Source organism: Oculina patagonica, chromosome 12 (genome assembly GCF_052425735.1).
Source record: "Oculina patagonica isolate OP01 chromosome 12, crgOcupat, whole genome shotgun sequence".
NCBI lineage: Eukaryota > Metazoa > Cnidaria > Anthozoa > Scleractinia > Oculinidae > Oculina > Oculina patagonica.
In genome coordinates, this window is record NC_135769.1 from 3,801,975 (window position 1) to 3,824,132 (window position 22,158).

General features: G+C 39.6%; 2 protein-coding genes across 2 annotated transcripts; both read left to right on the forward strand.

Moving 5' to 3' along the window:
* Positions 1 to 1,435: 1,435 nt before the first annotated feature.
* LOC144631847 (CD151 antigen-like) lies at positions 1,436 to 12,483 on the forward strand. The gene is made up of 9 exons (XM_078490424.1): positions 1,436 to 1,541; positions 3,177 to 3,250; positions 5,881 to 6,072; positions 6,758 to 6,832; positions 7,374 to 7,478; positions 7,715 to 7,864; positions 9,213 to 9,296; positions 10,420 to 10,502; positions 11,724 to 12,483. Exons 2-8 carry the CDS (start codon positions 3,191 to 3,193, stop codon positions 10,483 to 10,485), a joined length of 732 nt encoding a protein of 243 aa, XP_078346550.1. The 5' UTR covers positions 1,436 to 1,541; positions 3,177 to 3,190; the 3' UTR covers positions 10,486 to 10,502; positions 11,724 to 12,483.
* Positions 12,484 to 14,105: 1,622 nt separating this feature from the next.
* LOC144631845 (tetraspanin-9-like) lies at positions 14,106 to 20,828 on the forward strand. The gene is made up of 8 exons (XM_078490420.1): positions 14,106 to 14,351; positions 15,191 to 15,276; positions 15,591 to 15,782; positions 16,409 to 16,483; positions 17,344 to 17,442; positions 18,863 to 19,009; positions 19,723 to 19,809; positions 20,263 to 20,828. The coding sequence occupies exons 2-8, from the start codon at positions 15,208 to 15,210 to the stop codon at positions 20,347 to 20,349; spliced, it is 756 nt and encodes a 251-aa protein (XP_078346546.1). The 5' UTR covers positions 14,106 to 14,351; positions 15,191 to 15,207; the 3' UTR covers positions 20,350 to 20,828.
* Positions 20,829 to 22,158: the final 1,330 nt, after the last annotated feature.

The following is a 22,158-nucleotide window of genomic DNA, read 5'->3' on the forward strand; positions in this document are numbered from 1 at the left end:
ACGTGCGTATACGTGAGCGTAACGTACGTAAATACCAAGAAAAAAACGTGGCATTGGAAATTGGACAACGTAAATTCGACGCACGTAATTGCGCGCGTAAAATTGCATTTTTACGTACGTTTACAATTTTTACGTACGTTAACGTGCGTGAACAAAAACGCGACAGTGGAAATCCACCTTTAGAGTTTCTTTTCCGCGCTAATTTGTGTGAATAATCTCAGACGTTTCGGGACTTCTGTCTCTTTATCAGTGGAAAATTGCCCTTAAGGTGGATTTCCACTGACGCGTTAATTTTTACGTGCGTTTACGTGCGTGAAAAAATTTAGGCCTGTCACATTTTATATTATCACATGAGAAGCGACAACTTGGAAGCGACAAATTGGAAGGGAAAACCGGGAAGGAAAAATTTGGAAGGAAAAAATAGGGCCCCTTTTGTTAGACAATGTATGAACGGCTTGCGTAAACGTGTGCGGAAGTCGTTTATTCATTGTCTCTAAATCTTTTCACGTACGTTAACGCACGTAAAAAATTACGCGTCAGTGGAAATCCAGCCTTATAGAGGTGTCCGGATTGCGACATATTGTGATACGTTGAGCGGATTCGTGGATTTGGGGAATACAGCGGATCGTGGATTAGCTGAGAATTTTGGCCGGGATTCCGGAATCTTCATGTCAAGAAGTTTGGATCGTGGATACTGACGAAATTTTGATCACTTTGAGCGGACTTCGTCAGCATGTTGGCGGTAGGGCCCTGGTTGGCGGAATTATTGAAAAAACAAGCAATGAATCGAAACTTTTTAACAAAATTAGTAAAATTGGCATTTAAAAACAACAACATCGACCGTCCGTTGCAGTGAGCGTTTCAAGTAATGCGGCGGATTCGGATTTGAATGAAAATAATGGCGGATTGTTGAGTGCCCCTTATATTAAGGTGGATTTCCACTGACGCGTTAATTTTTACGTGCGTTTACGTGCGTGAAAAAATTTAGAGACAATGTATGAACGGCTTCCGTAAACGTGTGCGGAAGTCGTTTATACATTGTCTCTAAATTTTTCACGTACGTTAAGGCACGTAAAAAATTACGCGTCAGTGGAAATCCAGCCTTAGTTATACGGGAAGATTATGCATTTAGGATTTTACAAGGTCCATGTTTTTATAATGGAGTAAAAAAAGTGGGATAATTTTGTCTCTTTCACTCGTGATTTTACTTACTTTTGAATTTCGCCCATGCGACCCGCAGTCTCTTTGTATAATACTGCGTGCATGCATGCACGTATGACATCACGATCACGTATTTACCCGTTGATGTCATCGCACAAAATTGTCACAGTGAGGTCACAGTATCACGCCACACTTTTTCCTTGTCCCCGTCCCTCCCCTCCCTCGCTGATCTCTCGAGCTCCCAGCACCTTCGAACAAAGAACCAATGAAAAACGTCGGTCCAGGCCTAAAGCGAGAATATTTATAGGCGTTCCACAGCCTTCTGTATTTGTGGTTTGGGTGTTTCTGTGTTGTGTATACTACTCTTTGAGCGTTTACAGGTATGTCATAAACATCTTACTGTATTTTCTAATTAAATGCAGCTTTGCAAAACATCTGATGCAATTTTGAGCCTAAAGTTAGTGTTTTACGCGGCTTGCAAGCGACATATTCAGGCGTTATTGAAATTGAAGTACGCGCAGCGACAGATTAACAATTACCGTGCAAAAAAGATCAAGCTTGGATTAATAGCCTCTAGCTAACTTCATGGGCTAAATTTTGAGAATAGCCTTGGAAATACTGCTAGAGAATTCTTAGAGGTGTTTAACCAGAAAGCTTGGAGATGGGATAATATATTCTTCGTATTCGAGAATTTTTGAGATCAGCTGCAGCGAAATATATGATGTGTACTCTAAGCGCGTTTCATTTGACGTTTTCCATCGAACCAGCTGTCTGAAGCAGGATTCAATTTTGTTCTGCACTAAGGCGGGCGAAAGCATTAAATCTTTTCTAGCTAGAGAATGCTTTTTCTACTGCCGCTTCGATGATATTAGGGTGGGTTATAATTACCGGTACAGTCTTTCTGCTTTTGTTTAGCGACTCACACCTTTAGTATTTGAGAGCACTTAAGAAATATATATATACGGTGACCTAAAAAATAATCGAAGTCACGAATAATTATTTTTGTTACCGGGTAACAGGGTAAAAATTAAAATGAATGCTTGCTTAATTTATTAGCTTGTTTTTTTATGTTTACTGGTAGACTTTCTGTCTGTGGTATTCTGATTACTGCATTGCGTATGATATTCGAAAAGTTACTATTTTTGCCCATGAGTAAACTTACACACATTCTAATTCGGGAGACTGAAGTCTTTAGTAACTGTACATCTGTTTGTATTAAAATGCGTTTATGAGCAATTTAAAAATAATTTTATAAAAACTGTATATGTTAACCTGTAGATTAAAAATTCTACATGCATAAAATATAAGCTTAAGTCCATAATCTCAAAAACCACAGAAAATTCTAGCATTATCAAAATGGAATGTTTATCAAATGTTGTTTCAAATGATATTAAGTTAAGTTTCAAGAGCAACTGAATCAGAATAATTTAAATCAAATTTACAAACAACTGTATGGTAAACTAAAATCAGTACTGCGTAGTTCCTAGTTCTACTGTGCTACGTTACCTCGCCTCTCTATAAGGCAAACACTTCTCTAAGATGGACAATTGAGGCAGGTCTCGAAGGTGTGTTTGTTATTCATTAATGGGGACTCATTATCAATTTTGCCGTTAGTAACTTTGACTGGGCTGAAGAATGTCGTTTATTTCACTTTAATATTGTAATATAAGGAATTTGTTAGAAAGGGTTTTGCAGAAATAGGCTGCCCATACATTCTCTGTATAGATTAGTTATATAAGCCAATTCACTTTTATCTATGTGCTATATTAATTTAGTAATTATTCGTGTACATAATTAACGCAGTGGATTTCAATCCTTGTTATGCCCAGGTGGAGCCAATTAGCTTAAAATCTAGCCTCTCACTAGTTAGGGAGGGTACTTAGAGTTTTCTAGTTTGGGTGTGAACAATATTGATAAACAACTGGAAATACTATATAAGTAGTCATAATATTTATCTGGTTAAATGTTTGTTTTGGTGTAACCGGGTTTCTTCTAACACATTTTCTCCATATCAGGAATATAAAATAACATGGAAGGAGCCGCTAAATGTATAAAGTTTCTGGTTGTCTTCTTCAACTTCATTTTCTTCGTAAGTATATTAATTTACTCTTAGTATCTGTAAAAGACTGCAAAAGCAAGACCTTTTAAGTTCTTTGCTGAATAAATTTCTTTAGCCCTTACACTCACAAAAGCAATTTGGTCAATTCTCTCCTTTAATACAAAAATTACTATCAATTAATTGTCAGTCATCAAGTGTCAAGATTAAATAATCAAAGGCTCTTCGAGCAACCTCATGGTAATTTGATGGATGAAGTGCCGACCTCCGCATTTTTTCTAAATAAGTGTCCAATAAAGTAAAGCAATCTCACTTTGCTTTATTTGTCCACGTGAGTTGCGTCATTGATGGCTCGTGCTTTCAGGAGTCGTAGCGCTATTCAGTTTTCACAACCAAAATATTTACCGGTTAGTGTATTACCTTTGATCCTTTGAAACATTAAGTAAATTTGTTTTGTGAATATGTTTACTTTTCTGTCAGCACGTATAGCATTATTTTTGAGCAGCGGAAAAAAATTGAGAGAAAAGATACGCCCGAGCACTTCGTGTATCTGCTCGACTCAAAAAGATGAAAAACGGGTGACGTGACGCGAAACAAAAACGTGCCGTGGATGTTGTGTTGACTAAAACACGTCACAAGGCGAGCGTAATAATTTTAACAGTTTATTAAAGCGTAACTATATGTAGTTCATTGGTGCTATCAGTAATGTCACTGACAATCTCACTTAAAGTGCAGAAGTAAAAATATGCTCAGGGTATGTCTAGAGGGCGTGATATCAAGCGTCAGAGAGCGAGGACGTGAAGTGGGCCCCCGCGGCCGGCAGTGCAGAGGCGCAAGAGAGGGGGGAGGGGGGGACGCACAGGAGGATGTGAGAGGGGAAGGGCAGGGACGCCAGGCCGCAGGAAAAGCCCGAGTGCCCTGCGAAGGAGCAGTCGCGCAGGAAATGAAGAGCGTGAGATCCAGGGCCCCCGCCGGAGGGCGAAGTGCAGCACGGGGCGGCATGAACCCGCGGGACCGAGGGGGGCAGCCCCACGGAAGACGAACAAGACGCACCGCCGACGGGCGGCCGGGAGCGGCGGGGGAACGGGGGGGGGCGGGCCGAGGGGGGGGGCCGACGGGGACAAAAGCACAAAAAAGAAAGCTCATAGGCACTTTAATTTGCCTTCGAATGTTTTCTTGCGTGAATGGGTCATTGATAGTTTTTTCTTCAAATAAGCGTTCAATAATGTAACACAATCTCACTTTATTTCCCTGTGAATGTTTTATTTTTCATGGGAATTGCGTCATTGATGGTTCGTGCTCTCAGGCTTCGTAGTGCGAATTCTATTTTATCACAAAAATATTTCAGTGTAACCTTTGATCCTTTTTAGCATTAAGTAAATCTGTTTTGTGAATATGTTTACTTTTCTGCCAGCACGTATAGCGTTATTTTAAGCAGCGACACGTGACACGAAAATGATGTGACGCGAAACAAAAACGTGCATGAATGTTGTGTTTACTAAAACCCGTCTTTGAATGTTTTCTTACGTGAGTGGGTAATTGATAGCCTATGCTCTGAGGCTTCGTTGAGCGAATTCTACTCTCTTTTATCACCAGAGGATAAGTGTTAGTGATCCTCTTTCGATTTGTTTGTGAGATTCAATTTAGTTCCCTGAAAGAGAGAGACCCTGGAACAAGGTTGAAGAATAATTTGTTTCTGATTGACATGTGCTGAATGCGTTTAAAGGACCTTTCTGTCAGCACGTTTCTCGTTTAATGCTAAATTAATTGCGGTTTGATATCAGAATCGAGTGAGTGAGTGTTCGAGTGAGCAAATGAGGCCAATAACATAACCTCATTACCATTCGGTAAAAAGCATTAACTGCATGCAGTCAAAATTTGCCGACCAACATCATGTAAGAAATAATACATCCAGACCTGAACTGCCAAATTTATTCAGTTTTTCCGTAGCTTAAAGCAACCAGACGGTAATGTGTCGTAACTTCTGGAAAATATCCATACCCATCCCACAGAGGGTCATTGATAATTCAGAGGTGGTGTGGGATCTCAAAAGCCAAAAGTTTTAAAGAGAAGTATGAAGCTTAACTGGAGTTTTCAGTAGGGGTGGGGTGGGCGTGGGGTTCAAACCAAACATCTTCTATGGGGGGAGGTAGGGCTATTTTCTGGAACAACACAATAATTGCTATTCTAGCCTTTATTTTTTTTGTGGTGGTGGTGGTGGTGGGGGGGGGGGGTAGGAGAGGTCCCTTTGCGAGTACCCTGGGTGAATAGAGGTACTGTGAGAGTATAATTATTGTCTTGCCCAAGTTCCAACACAGTGCAATGAGTCTGGTTAGGGTATAGAACTCAGACCTTCTGATCCAGAGTCTAACACACTAGTTAACCATTAGCCTGCCACCCCTTCTTTGTGTAAAGGATCTATTTCTAACATTCCTGTCTAGGGAGCAGGTATGGCGCAGTTGTGAGAGCTCTTGCCTCCCACCAATGTGGCCCGCGTTCGATTTCTGGACTTTGCGTCATATGTGGGTTGAGTTCGGTTTTCCTCCCACCAGAAAAGCCAACACTTCCAAATGCCAATTCGATCAGGAATACACGGCCCCACAAGCTTATAGTTTTAATCCTCACCATGTCTAAATAAAGGTAATTTTTATGTCTGTTTTCAGGTGTTTGGCTGTGTGCTGATAGGTGTTGGAGCATGGACTCTCATTGAATTTGGAGACTATGTCACCCTGTCGGACTCTGTGCCTTATGCAACAGGACCCAAGGTTATGATTGCGGCTGGAGTCCTTGTTGCAATAATTTCATTCCTCGGCTGCTGTGGAGCCTGGAAGGAAAACAGATGCATGCTTGTGATTGTAAGTATCCCTGTTTGACCTGTACCCTCAAATGGATACAATTTGTGAATGACGTTGCCCAACCTGCATGGGTCGTACAAATTACCATCATGAACTTCAATCTGTTGTAACAAGTAACCACTACCCATTGTCACATGTTTTTATACTTCAGTATGACAACCTTTCTTCAAACAGCTATACCATCTGCACAGCAGACCTTTTTTTAGCCTACCGTATTTATTTGATTAATCACCCAACCTTGACTAAACGCCCACCTTGAATAAGTGCCCATCCTATATAGGTAGGAAAAGTTAATAAGGCCCAGCCTCAAATAAGCGCCCACCCCACCCCCACCTCCCTAAAAAAACTGAAGTGCACCAGAGGAGCATTAATTATTATTGAAATTGAGATTTAAATTGACTAAGTACTACTAAGAGACTTCCCCGGAGACCGAGTTTTCTAAGTATTTTACAGAAACTTCAATAAATGTAGTGCTTTGGTACATCTTTACGTTTGGTTATTATTTATTGTTTTCTTGCAAAATAAACGTACTACTTGCTAAAAATGGTGAAAATTTTATTAGCGCCCACCTCGAATAAGCGCCCACTCTCAAGGTCCAAAAATTTAATAAGCCGCCAGGGCGCTTATTCAAATATATACGGTAACTTAAATAAAAAAAAAAGATTGACATGTTATTCCTTTGCAGTTCTTCATTTGCCTTCTTGTGATTCTTGGATTGGAAATTGCTGCTGGTGCACTGGGATATAAGAATCGCAGCCAGGTTTGTTTCAATTTAAATTAACATATTTTTTGTTAAGCAGAAGTTATTAACGTGGAGAAAAGAAACTGACTTAAAGGTGACATTCTCTCTGTCTCTAACTGATTCTCTGGCGCATGCGCCAACAACAATAATACTTCAGTGGATCTAAATGGCAAATCCAATTAGGCAACCTGTACAGTTCAAAGTGCTGGCTAGACATCAAGAATTTATTTAATATGTATTCATGAGTATACTCTCTACACCAAATAATTTGACCCCAAAACTTTCCATTACATTTATAAGGTTTGCTTTTGGCGACCAAATTTCTTTTAGCGGCAACCATTTTACTAATAAAAGGAAGTCGCCAAAAGGCAACTTCAGAATCTGTGAAACTTCAGCTTGGAGCACTGCATGTAAAAAGAATAAGACAACAAAATGAACAACGACAGATAAAGTAAAACAAAATAAAAACCTACAAAAAATGTGTCTGTGTATCAGACACTGACTTTCACATTAATTCTACCATGATTTTCAATAGGTAATTTATGTTTTTCTTTTCCAGCTTGAGGATACACTGGGTAAAGATGTTGTGAGAGAACTCGAGCAACATTATGGAGAAGATGGCAGCGAAGGCACCACCAAAGGGTTTGATGCACTGCAGCAAAAGGTAAGCAAAGACTGTACATGACTGTGTTACAGCGGAATCTCAACTGCCTCATTAATATCGACCCCTCATTACCCAATTAGATCATGTTTCGGTGTCACATCAACATGAAAAGCTTCATTATTTTTTAAGAGCATGTATACATGTAAAGTTATCAAATACTGGTAAATAAGATGCAAAACTGTTAACTAAAGGTGAAAAAATGCTAATTGTGTGCAATTTGTTGTTTTGTTTTTCAGGAGAAATGCTGTGGCTGGAACAACTACAAAGACTGGTTTGGTTCACAGTTTGGAGGTCAAGACAATAAGGTTCCAGACAGCTGCTGCAAGGAGGAGAAAGAAAAGTGTGGGGAAGGCGCTAGCATCAGCACTGCAAAGATATATACAGAGGTAGGCTTTGATTTTAATTGTTTATGTTGACTTGACTTGTGTTGTATTTTGTGTCTTAAGCAGCCTTCAGACGACAAACTATTGTAGTTTGTCGTGTGAAGGCCGCTTTACTTTCATGATCAGGAAGATCATTGCTGTTTCTCCTGCTATTGTTATATTGCTGTTGGCTTGAAAGATTATCTGACAGATAATTTTTTTATTTGCTTGATATTGACTCTACATGGAATCATAATGTGAACATCATGGAAAAAGGAAAATCAGGATCCTTTTCTTCACCACATTTTAGCCATCCAAACATGTGAAATTTTTCCTTGAGTTTTGTCAAAAACCACATTCATTCTACATTCTGTAGAACAAGACTACAATGCAACAGAAGGAGACTGGGAAACCACACAAAAAGTGTTCTTGTGTTGTTCTTGACTGAAGTCCTATCTAAAACATGGTGAAGAAAAAACAATTTGGACATTTTTTTTTGATGTTCATATCAGCTAGGATCCCAGATAGATTTAGTAAAGCAAATAAAAACTACCTGTCATACATATACACTTTAAAGGCCTTGCCAAATGTAGTTCTTTGTGTTTTGTTCTTGAAAATCCTTGAAAATCCTGATTAATTTATAGCAGCAAATACCTGTAGTTTCAGCAGTAAAATGTTTTGTTATAGTCAAGATTTTTTTTCGACAGTGGGACCCTTAAAATGAGAACAGGCAGGCCCTCAAAATTTATTTAACATTTTACTACGCACGCCACCAAACTGTGGAATAGGCCCTAATTTTTATATCGCTGCCTCACCCACTTTCTTCTGCTGCGCATGCCCCGCCTACTTTTGTCTGTAAAAATTCCAACCGTTGTCTTGTCGCGTATAATTGACAGCTCGCTGATTACATCACAATTGTTGTTAAATAAAGCGTAAAAAAAAACGTCTTTAGAAGAAGAACTCAATAAAAGCTTGGTTAAACAAAGAGCTTGCTATTTCGCCGAGATTGTTAAGCGTGGTTCAAATAAACGACCGTAAACAACAGTGTCGGCAAGGAGGCACAGCACGTGAGCCACAGGAAATTTTGGAATTTGTCAACGAAGGTAAGCAGGGAAGCAAGACGAAAATTAGGGACATGTTCACATTCCACACATCGGTGGCACACGTAGTACATATTTTGATCTTCAAACTGAGTACACTGTAAAGTTACATAGGAGGTGTGACGTGGTGATGTTCTTAAACATGTGATATGTCCAAGCTTACAGTGAGATGGTTTTTGATGGGCCCTGAGAACAATGGCATGGGTAAAAAATAATAATACAGTTGTTTGAGAAGTTGTAAAAATATCATGTGTTGTGTGTGTTATTTTCAGGGCTGCAAAGATAAACTGGAGACACTGCTCAAGGACAAGCTGTACATTGTTGGTGCCATTGGTGTCACTGTCGTCGTCATCCAGGTTAGATCCAAATTTGATCAAATGATGTTTTCTCTTTACATCATCAATACACTGCCAAATAAACAGGCAATGAGAATAAAGGAGGTCATCAGCTAAGTGTGACTGTCTTGATGTGCCACTAAATTCTAGGGCTGTAGCTAGCAAGAGGCAAAACGAGGCACTTGCATTGTCTAGATTTTAGGCCAAATTAAAAACAAATTACGTTTAGCTGGGGAAATAATCCCAGTTGAAGGAGATTTATTTTTCTAAAAGGATACTGTATGAAAAAGGCTGAAAATAACATTTCAGAGCCTCTAGACTTCTGAATTCTCAGATTAAACATCAACAGAATGTGTGGTAATCTGTAAGGAGAATTCGCATAGTGTGAATGACACACTTGATAACATAGCAGCTTGTAACTGGACAGATGCATCCATGTGTCCAGGATTTTATGTAGTTGTTGTTACTGCTTCATCTCATTCAGGGTGTCCATTAGGCATCGGAGATTGGAGAATTCTCTGGTTACTACGTAGAATTCTCTGGCTAAAATTTAAAGGCCTGTACCTATTTTTTTATTCAGATGCAGAGCCTTAAAAAATCATCCTCCGGTTACTTTACACTTTTCTCGTACAGTTACAATTCTTAATGAAAACCCTGTTATTTACTGGAATTTTGGTGAGCGTTAATTTTATCAGTGAAGGTACCCTTTTTATCATAAAGAGTGTGCGTCTCATTTAGTGAATAATGCAATCATACTGGACATTTCTGTTAAAACATAACATTGCCGGTATACAAGCATTTTGGAATTTCCAATCATGCTTTTTGCTGTGTGCTATCAAGTTACCAATGCACATACGAGTTTAAGGAGCACCCAAGAGGCTTGAGTTACGTTATGCGTCTCTTATGCTCTCCAAACTCCCATGTATCTGTTGTGGTTTAATTTTTCCCCTGGTACAACTTGGTATTTTCTTTTGTTCTGATAATGAATACAAAACAAAGGAAATACCAAATTGTACCAGGGTAAAAATGAATCACAACATATCAAGAACTTAATAGATGAATGCTCTCGAAGAAATGATGTTATCTAAAGTCTAATTTCACTGTCAATATTAATGTTCTTAACCACATTTTCTTTTGTCCTCAGATCCTGGGAATGATTTTTGCTCTGGTCTTGATATGCCAAATTGGAAAAGAAGGAACATTTGCTTAAAAAACTGTGCACACAAAGTAAGAAAAAGATTCACTAAAACAGTTACTTGTAAATAGTTGTATGTACATGCAAAGGGAAACTACTTTAACTTGAGGTACTGGTAATGTCAAAATTAAATACAAAGTATCTACGAGTCTGGGTTTTGAAACCTGGCTATGTGCCTCAAACTTGGATTTTACAATGCCTAATATGTGTAGTTGCCCTTTAGTTACTCGACCAGAGAGCTATTTTAATTAACAATTAGACTATGAGCCCGAGTTTTCTTTTCTTGACTATCGCTCATAGAAAACGAGGGCGAGTAGTCTAATTGTTTTAGTAGAAACTCTAACGGGTTGCAGTCCAAAACCTACAATATTGTGCACTTTGAAGACAAAAATCAAGAAAAATCCGCTAAAAGAGCTACACCCGCATGCGACTGTTTTCTATCGGCGAATAGAAAACAGTGGGAGAACCAATCAGATTCGCGGATTTCCAATAGAACACAGCTGAGTTCCTACTGATGTCTGATAACACTCATCATGTTATACTGCTAATCTGCAAACTTGCTTGGTTCATGATTGCACACATCTTGCCCTTGGAATGTTATCCTTTATACATGTTGTGTGTCCTAAAAAGATAAAGGTTGCGCACAGGACTAGTCCCAGATACCAAGTCCCTTCGTGTGAACTACCCATTTTTGTCAAAAAATCTAGTTGCAACAACCAAATTGTGGTCCCTGGGACTTGTTACATGAACTAGTCTCATGAAATTTTGCTTGGCTTCACGTGTGTACTGTTTGTGCAATTTGCCCCGGCGACCAATATAAAAATAACCAATCAAAAACCACAGCAGTTGATCCCTGAGACTAGCCCTTCCATGTGAACACTACAGGGGAATTGTCCCTGTGACTAGTGGCACGCAAATTGGCATGACTAGTCCCTCTGTGTGTACTGTGTGTGCGACTAGTTCCAGGGACTAGTCCCTACCACAAGGCCCTGTGACTAGTCCCTGATGTGCTCGCCGACCTTTATTTAGACTACACTCCCTTAATTCTTTTTGTGGAGGGTATCTTGGTTACACCTCATGAGCTATTCTCTCATAGAAAACTTGGGGCAATAGTTAATAGTTATAAGACAATGTTCCCAATAACTTAGCAGCAATTTGTTCCAGCAGTACCAAGGGTTAAAGAATTTAGCTATCTAGACTTGGAAAATTATTGTGGAAACTAAAAAAAGTTTCTGTGTGTTTTTTCTTCTCAGCTCCTGGGAATGTTATCCACCTTGGTCTTGTTTTGCGGCAAACTTGTCCAAGAACAAAGCTGTGCTTAAATATTGTAGTCAGCAAGACTTTAATGCAATGTATTAACCAAATGTTCTTTAGTATAGTATAATATTTTTTTCTGAATTAGCGACTGCTTTTAGTTACTCCAATCACTGGAGTGGTTTTTATATGACTTTGGAATTGAAAATAAGTACTGTAACTGGTTACTTCGGTTGCATGTTTGTACCACATTTCTGACCAGTTTACTTGCAAACTCATGATTTACTTACGTCACTTTTCACTTTCACCACCAATTGCTCAAAATTTTTCCCACAGTTTTTTTACACTGGTTACAATTTCCTTGTTTCACCTTGAGTTCTAATTGGTTTATGTCATTATCTCTAGCCTTTTTGATTTGCAAACTGCTTTTAATTAACATTTGTCATAGCAAACCACTCCAGAAAAAATAGTCAAAAGTCACATCTCAGGTAGTTTTCATTTCTTGTTGCTTTTTTTGCCTATACAAGTTTAGTTTGGGTGCATTTGCTTTTCACATATGTTGTCATGATTAAATTAAATTAAATTGACCTCAGGCCAAATTCATTCAGTTACTCTGATCACTTGATCACCCTAAGAAATGTAAGTGTTTTTTCTAACCTGCAGAACAGGTGGTTTATTTTGCAGGTCGAAGCGCAAAGTGCTACGTTTTTATTTAGCAGGTCATGCAAGGGCGAGCGCAAAACGCAAAGGAGAAATAAACCACGGTTTATTTTTCCCTCGGGCTTTGCGCAACCTTGCAATAGCCCCGCGAGAAAAAAAACACCTGTTCTGTAGGCAATTTTTTTGCACTTTTTCTTTTTTGTGGTTTTTTTTATAGCGTTGCGTGACAATTCAAATACCTGCTATAAAGACATCAAGGTTTCTTTCAAGGGGTGCATAATTACTAACTTCTTGAATTTGGCCCCAAAACTTTTTTCTTGATTTTATGTTGAAGGAGCTGTGTCACATTGTTGGATGTCATTTTTGATTGTTTTTGCCTCTAAACGTGGCAAAAATCTTCAAAACTGTTTATTAAGCTTGAAAACACCAAAAAGACAATTATTGGCTAAACGTTGAACTTTTTTAACTTGGTGACATAGCTTTTTAACTTGGGCGAGCACATAATTATGTTTTTGACAGTGATAGTCAATATACTAATCCGTTTAGGAATTCTTTATATGATTGGGTGGAAATGAAGTGCCTGGTACCTAGTCTTTTTCCTGAAAGGGAGAAGGCCAGGTTACAAGGCTTTGAAACTGTCTAGCTTACGTGATAAAATGATACTTCTCCGTGATTATAGATAATGGAGACCAGTCAAAGAAGTGTGAAATATTTAGTCGCTTTTCTAAAGGGTGCGCTATGCACAGACTGCCTTTATATAGTAGTGTAGTCTGTAAGATAGTTTTATAGCAAGTTAACATAAGGGTTCATATTTGTATCCGATTATTAAATGTTAGCAATAAAATTGTGTAAGGAAGGCGTGCTGTGATTTTAGTCTTTGTTGAAAGTGTTGGGCAAAGTGTCGGTAAATATCGTCGTCCCGATGCTTGGCCGATATTATTATCAGAAATAGAGCCAGCACCCTGAAAGGGTTATGTCAGCTACCTACCAAAAACCGCGAAAAAGAACATTGTTCTCCCCTCCCTCCCCCCCCCCCCTAACTCCCTCCACCCTACCTACCCCTAGCTACTTACAGAACGGTGGCCCAACTTCCCAACTAATCCATTCTTCTTCCATTGCGCCTTTCCCAAAATAACGGAGCCCTGGAAAAAGCTGTCTGCTGTGCAAATATACAGGAGGATTCAGGAGTCGGCTATAAAGTAAAAGGGAGGCGAAGTCAAACCACGAAAACAGATGAATACGCTTGTCAATATTTTCGACATTTTGATCAATTGTGATACGCTTCTTCTCTTCATTTCCCAAGATTCCCCCGTGTTCAGCAGTCGACTCAAGAGCCTCAAGACGGACTCAAAATACGACTGGGGACGAGTCAGGCTAAGGCTCTGCTCTGAAATAAAAGACCTTCAGTTCCATAGTATATCTCATGAAAATGGCCCAAAACTGATTTAGCAAAAATATCCATTGCTTCATTTTTTCTAATAAATATTTTTGCACGATTTACATAGCTTGTTTGAATATTAAATTACTTTTCATGTGTGACAGCCGGTAAGACAGGCGGGATAAACTGTGATGCCTTGTTACATAATTTGTTTCAATACATGGCTAAAAGTTTTTCCAAAAATCTTTCGAAACCAAAGGGAGACACGATGTCAGAAACGCTCCACCAATACACGCTTTAACTGAGAAATTTTTACGAATCTTTTTATACAGAACCTTTTTGCAAACCTTTTGAAAATTTAATTAATTTAATTTGTCTGAAATTCGCGTGACAAAATCTGCATGAATAAAATTATGACATGACATCACTTTTCACATCACAACCAAAAATTACTGATTACAGAACCTCTGACCTGTGGCCCCGACAAAGGTATAAAAGCAAACTTGTTGAGCAAATCGAATCAGTTTAGCTTCGGGCTTGCAAGATTCTGCACTTCAGAAAGAATCAAACGATTAATCTTTTTTACCGGGTAAGTTAAAGTCGTATACAGCATCTTATCGGCATTTTATGGCTGTGCTCTTTTTCCTTCAGTTCTTGATAAACATTTGAATGCACTCACATAAGCCTAGTCAAAACTCACTGAAAGACTACAAGTGGCTTCTTTAGCTTTCTACTGAGAGACTTTTAGAGCAAAAGGCATATGCTTCTGAGCAATCAGTTATGGACCGTCTTCCCCCGCAATTCTCAAGGCAACCAAACGAACAAACACGGAATTTTCAAGATATGTAATTGCACCATTACAAAATTGTTTCAAAACGAACAGATCCTCATGACCGAACTTTTCTGAGCTGATCGAATTCGAGATTTCCACTAGTTGATGAGATATTAATGTGAGAGCGACAAGAAAATCTTTGTTATTTGTAAACTTTCTCAATGGTGTAATGTTTTATTTTTGTCACAAAGAAACTACATATACAAGTCAAGTCGATAAACTCGTGCTGCCGTGCATGCTAAATGTTAAATAGGTTTGGTTCTCAGCTGTTGGTTAGACCGTAACGCAACGCTGAGAAATAGAGTTGTCACAAGGATAGCCTGAGCATCAGGCTTTTCTAAAGGGGAAGGGAGAAAGGGTAGAATCCTCCCTCCTCCCCTTAGGAAGGCCTGATACTCAGGTTATCACAAGTACTGAGTCGACTGTCCCTAAAAATATTGACTGCCGTGATTTTTGATATGCCGCTTTCGTCATCAAAGATTTACCTTACCTCGCTGAGTTTAACTCGAAACCGGCTCGAGTGAAAAGGCTTTAATACTGTGTTACAGATGATTAAAAAGATAAATCATTCAGTTGTCTTTATTTTTGTTGTTTAGGAACTACCGCGAAAGCAATGCCTTCAGTGGACAAGACCACAAAAACTGTCAAGTCCCTGGTTCTGATTTTCAACGCTATTTTCTTTGTAAGTTTACACAATCATATGCATGGTCATATTTTTACCACGATTTTGAAAGAATTGCAACTTTCTAATCATACAATGGGTAGGTAATGTAATGAGAACTTTTCTCTCGATTTCAAGGATTTCCGACGAAACGCATCACACATTGTAAAACCCATTTCAAACCGACAACTCCTCGCATCGAAATGGGTTCATAAAATCAAACCATTTTGTTGGGTTTCTTGCAATATGGGTGTGTTCTCTTATGCATCTGTGAATCCTGCTAAAGATTGATAAATAAATTAAAAGCACTTTTTTGTCCGTGATTTTGTTTCTAGGTATTTGGCTGGGTGCTGGTGGGTGTTGGCTCATGGGCTCTGTATGAGTTTGGTGCTTATGAGGCTGTCTCAGTATCTGTGCCTTATGCAGCCGCCTCTAAGCTTATCATTACAGCTGGAGTCTTCAATGTGCTGGCCTCGTTCTTTGGCTTCTGGGCAGCTTCAAAGGATAACAGACGTTTGTTCGTTATCGTAAGTTACTTTTTTACTGTTGACAAACTTTATACGAGTCTTACAGCCAAAAATATCACGTCTTAACTGACCAATCAGCTTCAACGGATCAGACTAAAAACATCACCGACTGACAACAACTTTTCACTTGACTCTGAACTGAGATGACTTCCGCTCAGGTTGTCGAATTTTTAGTCACCAAAAACAGTTCTTTTCAGAACTACTCTCACCCGGACGATCACACTATACGAAAGACATTTTACAGATAGCATTCACTCAAAACTAGTTGATCATAGTAATAATACTGACTGAGGAATAATACTGACTGGGGGAGCAGGGATGCCGCAGTGGTGAGAGCGCTCGCCTCCCACCAATGTGGCCCGGGTTCGATTCCCAGACCCGGCGTCATATGTGGGTTGAGTTTGTTGTTGGTTCTCGTCCTTGCTCCGAGGGTTTTTCTCCGGGCTCTCCGGTTTTCCTCCCTCCTCAAAACCCAACACTCCCAAATTCCAATTCGATCGGGAATACACGGCCCCACAAGCTGATAGCTTTAATCTTCCCCGTGTCTAAATAAAGGTAATTTATTTATTAAAATTTTGGATCATGCGAGTGTTTTTTATTCATTACATATTTGTTTTAAATTACAGTTATTTCTTGTCCTTGTTGTGATTCTTGGATTAGAAATCTCGGCCGCAGCTTCGGGATATCACCATCGTGAAAAGGTTGGAATCTAATGTGAATAACTTTGGTAAAAAAATACATATGCCATGAGTTCACAGATGGGAAAGAATTCGCCCTGATTGGCTGCAAACCGAGCATATAGAGCTCTATGGAAAGAAGGAAGAATATGCTATGTGCTTTTTTCTAGAGACTGAGGAAATTGAAAAATTTACGTACAGCCGGTAAAATCAGAAAAATTACGTGCAGTAGAATGCCGATATCTCGAGCCACCCAATAACTCGAACCAATTCGCTTAGATTTGCTTCACCCGGTCTAAAACTGCAATTTTGCCCCGGATTCCTTGAACAAATTTTCGTTTTCTTGCAGGTTCTAGAAATCGAAATTCTACTGCTATTTCTCCAAAATTATGGAAGCACTCTTTATCAATGAACTCTTTATGTCGATCCCACAGCCAGCATTGCAAAAAGGGGATAATTATACCTGGAATAGTTTAACGACGGCGTAATATTTAATAGCGAGTTGGAAGATAAAGTCTGCGTTCGAGCCAAGTGGCCCATGCATCAAGCCAGAGCTTATCCCGGTTTTGTAGCATGAAGCGACTATAGAAGTATTTCTACTCCCTCCTGAATGGGATGCTGGTCCATCGCAGGGTTACCTCCAGCGGTTAATTCGCCGGTACCCATTTATACACCTGGGTGGAGAGAGGCGTTATGAGAGTAAAGTGTCTTGCCCAAGAACACACCGCAGTGCCCTGGCCAGGTTTCGAACCGGGACCGCCCAATCCGGAGTCCAGCACACTAACCATTAGGCCACCGCGCCTCCCAGAACAATTGTATGACAGCAGTAAAATAAAAGAGTCAGAAATCCTTTTTCATATTTCATTATTTTGAACTCTTTGCAGGTCAGGCACACTCTTTATGACGACATGATTTATACGATCCAGAAACTCTACAGAGTAAAAACAGCACCTTCCAGTGCGCTCAATGCTCTGCAAGAAAACGTAAGCAAATTAAGATTTTAGCATATCATGTATTTAACAATTAATCACCGAAGTGGAGGTAAATATCCACCACATTCACCGACACTGAGGTGAATAATTGTTTTAGTACATACCACACAAGTTGAATAACTAGCGGTCCAAAACATCAGTTTCGTTTCTCTTTAGTTGCTCGGAGGTAAATGGTACTTAGCTAATCACCTTCGAGCTAACCAATCAGCGCGCGCAGAAATCACTATTCACTTGTGTGGTATTTAACAATTAGACTACAAGCCCGAGTTTTCTATGACCAAATAGTCAACGAGGCGCAGCCGAGTTGACTATTGCTCATAGAAAACGAGGGCGAGTAGTCTAATTGTTTTAGTAGAAACTCTTAAGGATTTCAGTCCAAAACCTACAATATTGTGCACTTTGAAGACAAAAATCAAGAAAATTTACCGCTTAAAGAACTACGCGAGCGCGCGACTGTTTTCTATCGGCGAATAGAAATCAGTGGGAGAACCAATCAGATTCGCGGATTTCCAATAGAACACAGCTGAGTTTCTACTAAATACTAATTAACAATTAGACTACAAGCCCGAGTTTTCTATGAGCAAATAGTCAACGAGGCGCAGCCGAGTTGACTATCGCTCATAGAAAACGAGGGCGAGTAGTCTAATTGTTTTAGTAGAAACTCTAAAGGATTTCAGTCCAAAACCTACAATATTGTGCACTTTGAAGACAAAAATCAATAAAATTTACCGCTTAAAGAGCTACGCGAGCGCGCGACTGTTTTCTATCGGCGAATAGAAATCAGTGGGAGAACCAATCAGATTCGCCGATTTCCAATAGAACACAGCCGAGTTTCTACTAATTCACGTTACACAATGAACGTACATTTTTTTCGTTATATTTTTTTGGGAAACGTTATTGACATTAGCTAGCTTGCAAACTATAGCTCTGTTAGGTGTGGGGTGATGGCTCCCTCTACCCACCACCCCTCAGAGAGCTTGCTCGCAGGCTTAAATTCATCATAGAAGTGAACGTATCCAGTTCTTTCTGTCAAGGGTAAGATAATTTTCTGTTGAATTTAAAAGCGTGTTTGGTGTTTTTGCTGCTCTAAAAAATCAGCTTTCTCGACAAAAAACGCTTGACAAAAAACTTAGTCACTTTTAATCGCCAGTTAGCTCGATTATAAAAACCTGTCTGGTTAAAACCCTGTCCCCGTCCCAAGTTATACCCCCACCTACCCACCCCTCCCACCTACCCACTCCTCCACCCCTGCCCCCCTCAATCCTCTTTACGAAGTTGTATACGGAGCATTACAGCGTTGTGGTTTTACATTTGACCGCGGTACAGTTTCGCCGAGGTTCTGTCTTACAACGTTTCTCTGTGTGAATTAAAATAACTGATATATAAATTCATCCGGGTATTTTTATTTCAGGAAAGGTGCTGTGGATGTTTCAACTACACGGATTGGCGAGACTCGATCTTTACAAAAGGAAACGTGTCGGTTGTTCCTGACAGTTGCTGTAAATTACCACATCGACACTGTGGAGAGAATTTTAATATCAATGATATTTATATCAGGGTTTGTTCCACAACTTTTTTACAGTGTGATGCTGATTGTAGTTACTGCATGTTGTTGTTGTTGTTGCGTCCACTTAGACAACGTTAACCAATCACACTGCGAAATGAAAACGAGGCATCTCTAAGGAAAGCGAGGCTCCTCTCTTTCTTCATTGTGGCCTAGGTCTGCAAAAGACTTGAGTTTATTATTGTTAATAATCTTGCTACCTACAATCCCAGACAAAATTAGATAAGACACTTCAACCAGGTCACAGAAACCCCTTCCCCTCACAGCAAGGTTGGAAAATATTGGATTTTTCTGCCCGAAAAGACCAAAAATCACCGATTTTCATCAATTCAACATTGCAAGTGAGGGGAAGGGGAGAACAGATACAGTGTCCCAACAAAATTGTCTGGGATTGTAGCTCGGAGCACTTTCCTTTTCTTTTGCCACCTTTAGTTTGATTTTAATTACACAAACAGAAAACTGGCTGTTTTAACGAGCTTTCCTTTCCAAATCAGTCATTTTCTTTACGTGTATTTTTACTCTTCAGTTGTTTAAACCAATCAGCATTTAGCCAAAAACGATAACATAAATGAAATTTGATAACATTAAGATGCGTTGTTATGCTATAATACCTTTAGAGTTTTGACAGCGTTTTTGTCGTGAAAATTCAAATGCATTCTTAGAACCATAACAATAAATTTTTGCACAACTTTTTCCTTTTAATTCAGGGTTGTTATTGGAAGCTCCTGTACGCGGTAATCACGGACAAACTTTACTATGTTGCCGCCATTGCTGTTCCTGCAGTTGTGTTCAAGGTAAGAAAAAACAAATAGTATATTACATATAACTTATTGCCAACTTAAAGTTAGGAAGGAAAATCAACCGTCGAGGCGAATTCGGAAAGCTGACTTTTTGCGCGTTTGTCCAGCCCTTGCTCCGATCAAAGGGTCAACGCTCGTAAATATCAGCTTAAAGTCCAGTCCCTGAACTCTCTCTCTTCCGCACCCCCCTTCCTAGAGGTTGAACCCAGGCGCGAAAAGAAGTTTTCGTGCCTGGGTTCAACCCCTATAAAGGGCGCGCGGAAGGGAGAGTTCAGGGACTGGATTAATCAGCTTTACGAATTCACTAAGGCGGTTGACTTGCTTTTATCACAAAAGTTTCACTTGTCGGCCGACACAGGACAAGTTTCTGTAAACCTTACGTGTTTAGAAATTAAAATTCGAATGGTTTTCCTGTACGGCAGTAACAATCAATTATGTTTTCTCCAGGTCCTGGGTATCCTGTGTGTTTTGCTGTTGATCGTGAGAATGGAACAAACAGCGGAAAAAGTACCTCTGTCCGGGCCTCGTATCTGAGAATGTAACATTACTTATCTGACCGTTACATTTTATTGGCTCGTGACACAAAAATTGCGTGACAATGTAAAAGAATATCTACCGTCACGCCACCTTGTTGCTTGCTAACGGCGATAAGCCCAGGGGGGGGTACTCCGGGATCCAAGTGACGGGGATGTGCGAAGGATTTTTTTGGGGTCGAAATTTTCGATTCCGGGATTTTTTTGGGTAGGAGAATTTGGCAGGTATTTTTTTGGGTGACTTGATTTAAATAGGGGATTTCTTTGGGTATTAAAATCAAACTAAAGTGCCTTGGCGCGGCCTTGGCAATTTAGGGGTAATTTGACTAGGGATTTTTTTGGGCGTTTTTTATTGGTCCAGGGATTTTTTTGGGTAATTTCAGGAGACTTAGGGTTTTTTTTGGGTCCTGAGTTTTGCCTCCATTCGATCATCCCCGTCACTTTGATCCCGGAGTACCCCCCTGGGGCGATAAGAAGGTGTGGTAACGTTAGAGTGCTACTGCTATTTCTATTTAGTAATGAGCATATAAGGAATAAGAAACTATTTAGGCCTGACAAAAATAACACTATATTTACGCGTTTTTAGGGATTTTCTTTCTAATTCTGTATATATTTTAGAGATCTCTGAGATCTCTTCAAATGTACCCGCAAGGCAGGCGTGCAGACTGAAAACAAGAAAACAAGTTTAAAATTAAACTTTGATGGACGTAAGATAGTTGAATACGAAAAAGGCTTCTTGTTCTGTCGTTTTTCGTTATTTCACAGTTTCATTTATCGTTGTAAGCCAGTTAGAATGTCTGTTTTTTTGTATATAATATCAAGTGCATACATTTTGTAATGCTTTCAGTATTGTTAGCTGTATGTTTAGAAAATTATGATGACAACTTTCGCAATAAACTTACATTTTAATTTCAGAGGTGCGTTTTGTTTTAATACTGTACCGGTGAATAGAAGTACATGAAAGGAAAAACTATTTTTATTGTCAGCTTATAAAATTTGTGAAAATGTAGGTTGCACGACTATTCTTTGAGATAAGTTAAAGGCAAGTCTGCGCGTTCGGGCTAAGTGGCGCATCAGGTCGGAGTTTATCCCGGTTTCGGTAGCAGGAAGCGATAAGAAGTATTTCAATCCCCTTCCTCCCCTCCCCGGACCACGTACGGGATGTTAGTCCATCACAGAGTTATCCCCAGCAATAAATAAGCTGGTACCCATTTGTACACCTGGATGGAGAGAGGCACTGTGTGAGTGAACAGTCTCGCCCGAGAACTATCCTTTTAAAAAGTTTCTCTTGAAACAATTAGACTACTTGATCTTGATTTGTATACGTATAACCTTAAATTCCATAGTTTAAACAAATCGTAAGTAAGAGAAAAATAAAGATTAATGAGAACAAGTCAGAGATTCTCGTTGTCTCGCTTAGAGGTGTAAATTTTGGATTTTGGTCTCAATAGGGTTGTTCCGGCCAAAAGGAATTTTTGGCACTTGTGACATTTAAAAGGTTTTAGTGAAAGGATTTGACACATTATTAATTGAACTTTTTATGAGCCTGGGTAGCAGGCGAAAAAAGGGGGAGGGGGTAGTGGAAACAGAGGATGCGGGGTGTCTTTGCTTCCCTACCCCCTTCCCCCAACCCCCTTTGACGCCTGCTACGCAGCTAAGCTTTTTATGTTTTCCACAGACCCCGTCACCCCATGATTTCCACAGTCGACCCGGCACCACGTGTTTTCCCCAGAAAGTATAGTTTGCAGTGTAGGTCTCTGCTTCTTTATATTACTCATTTATTATGTTACCCTGATAAGATCACTATCAA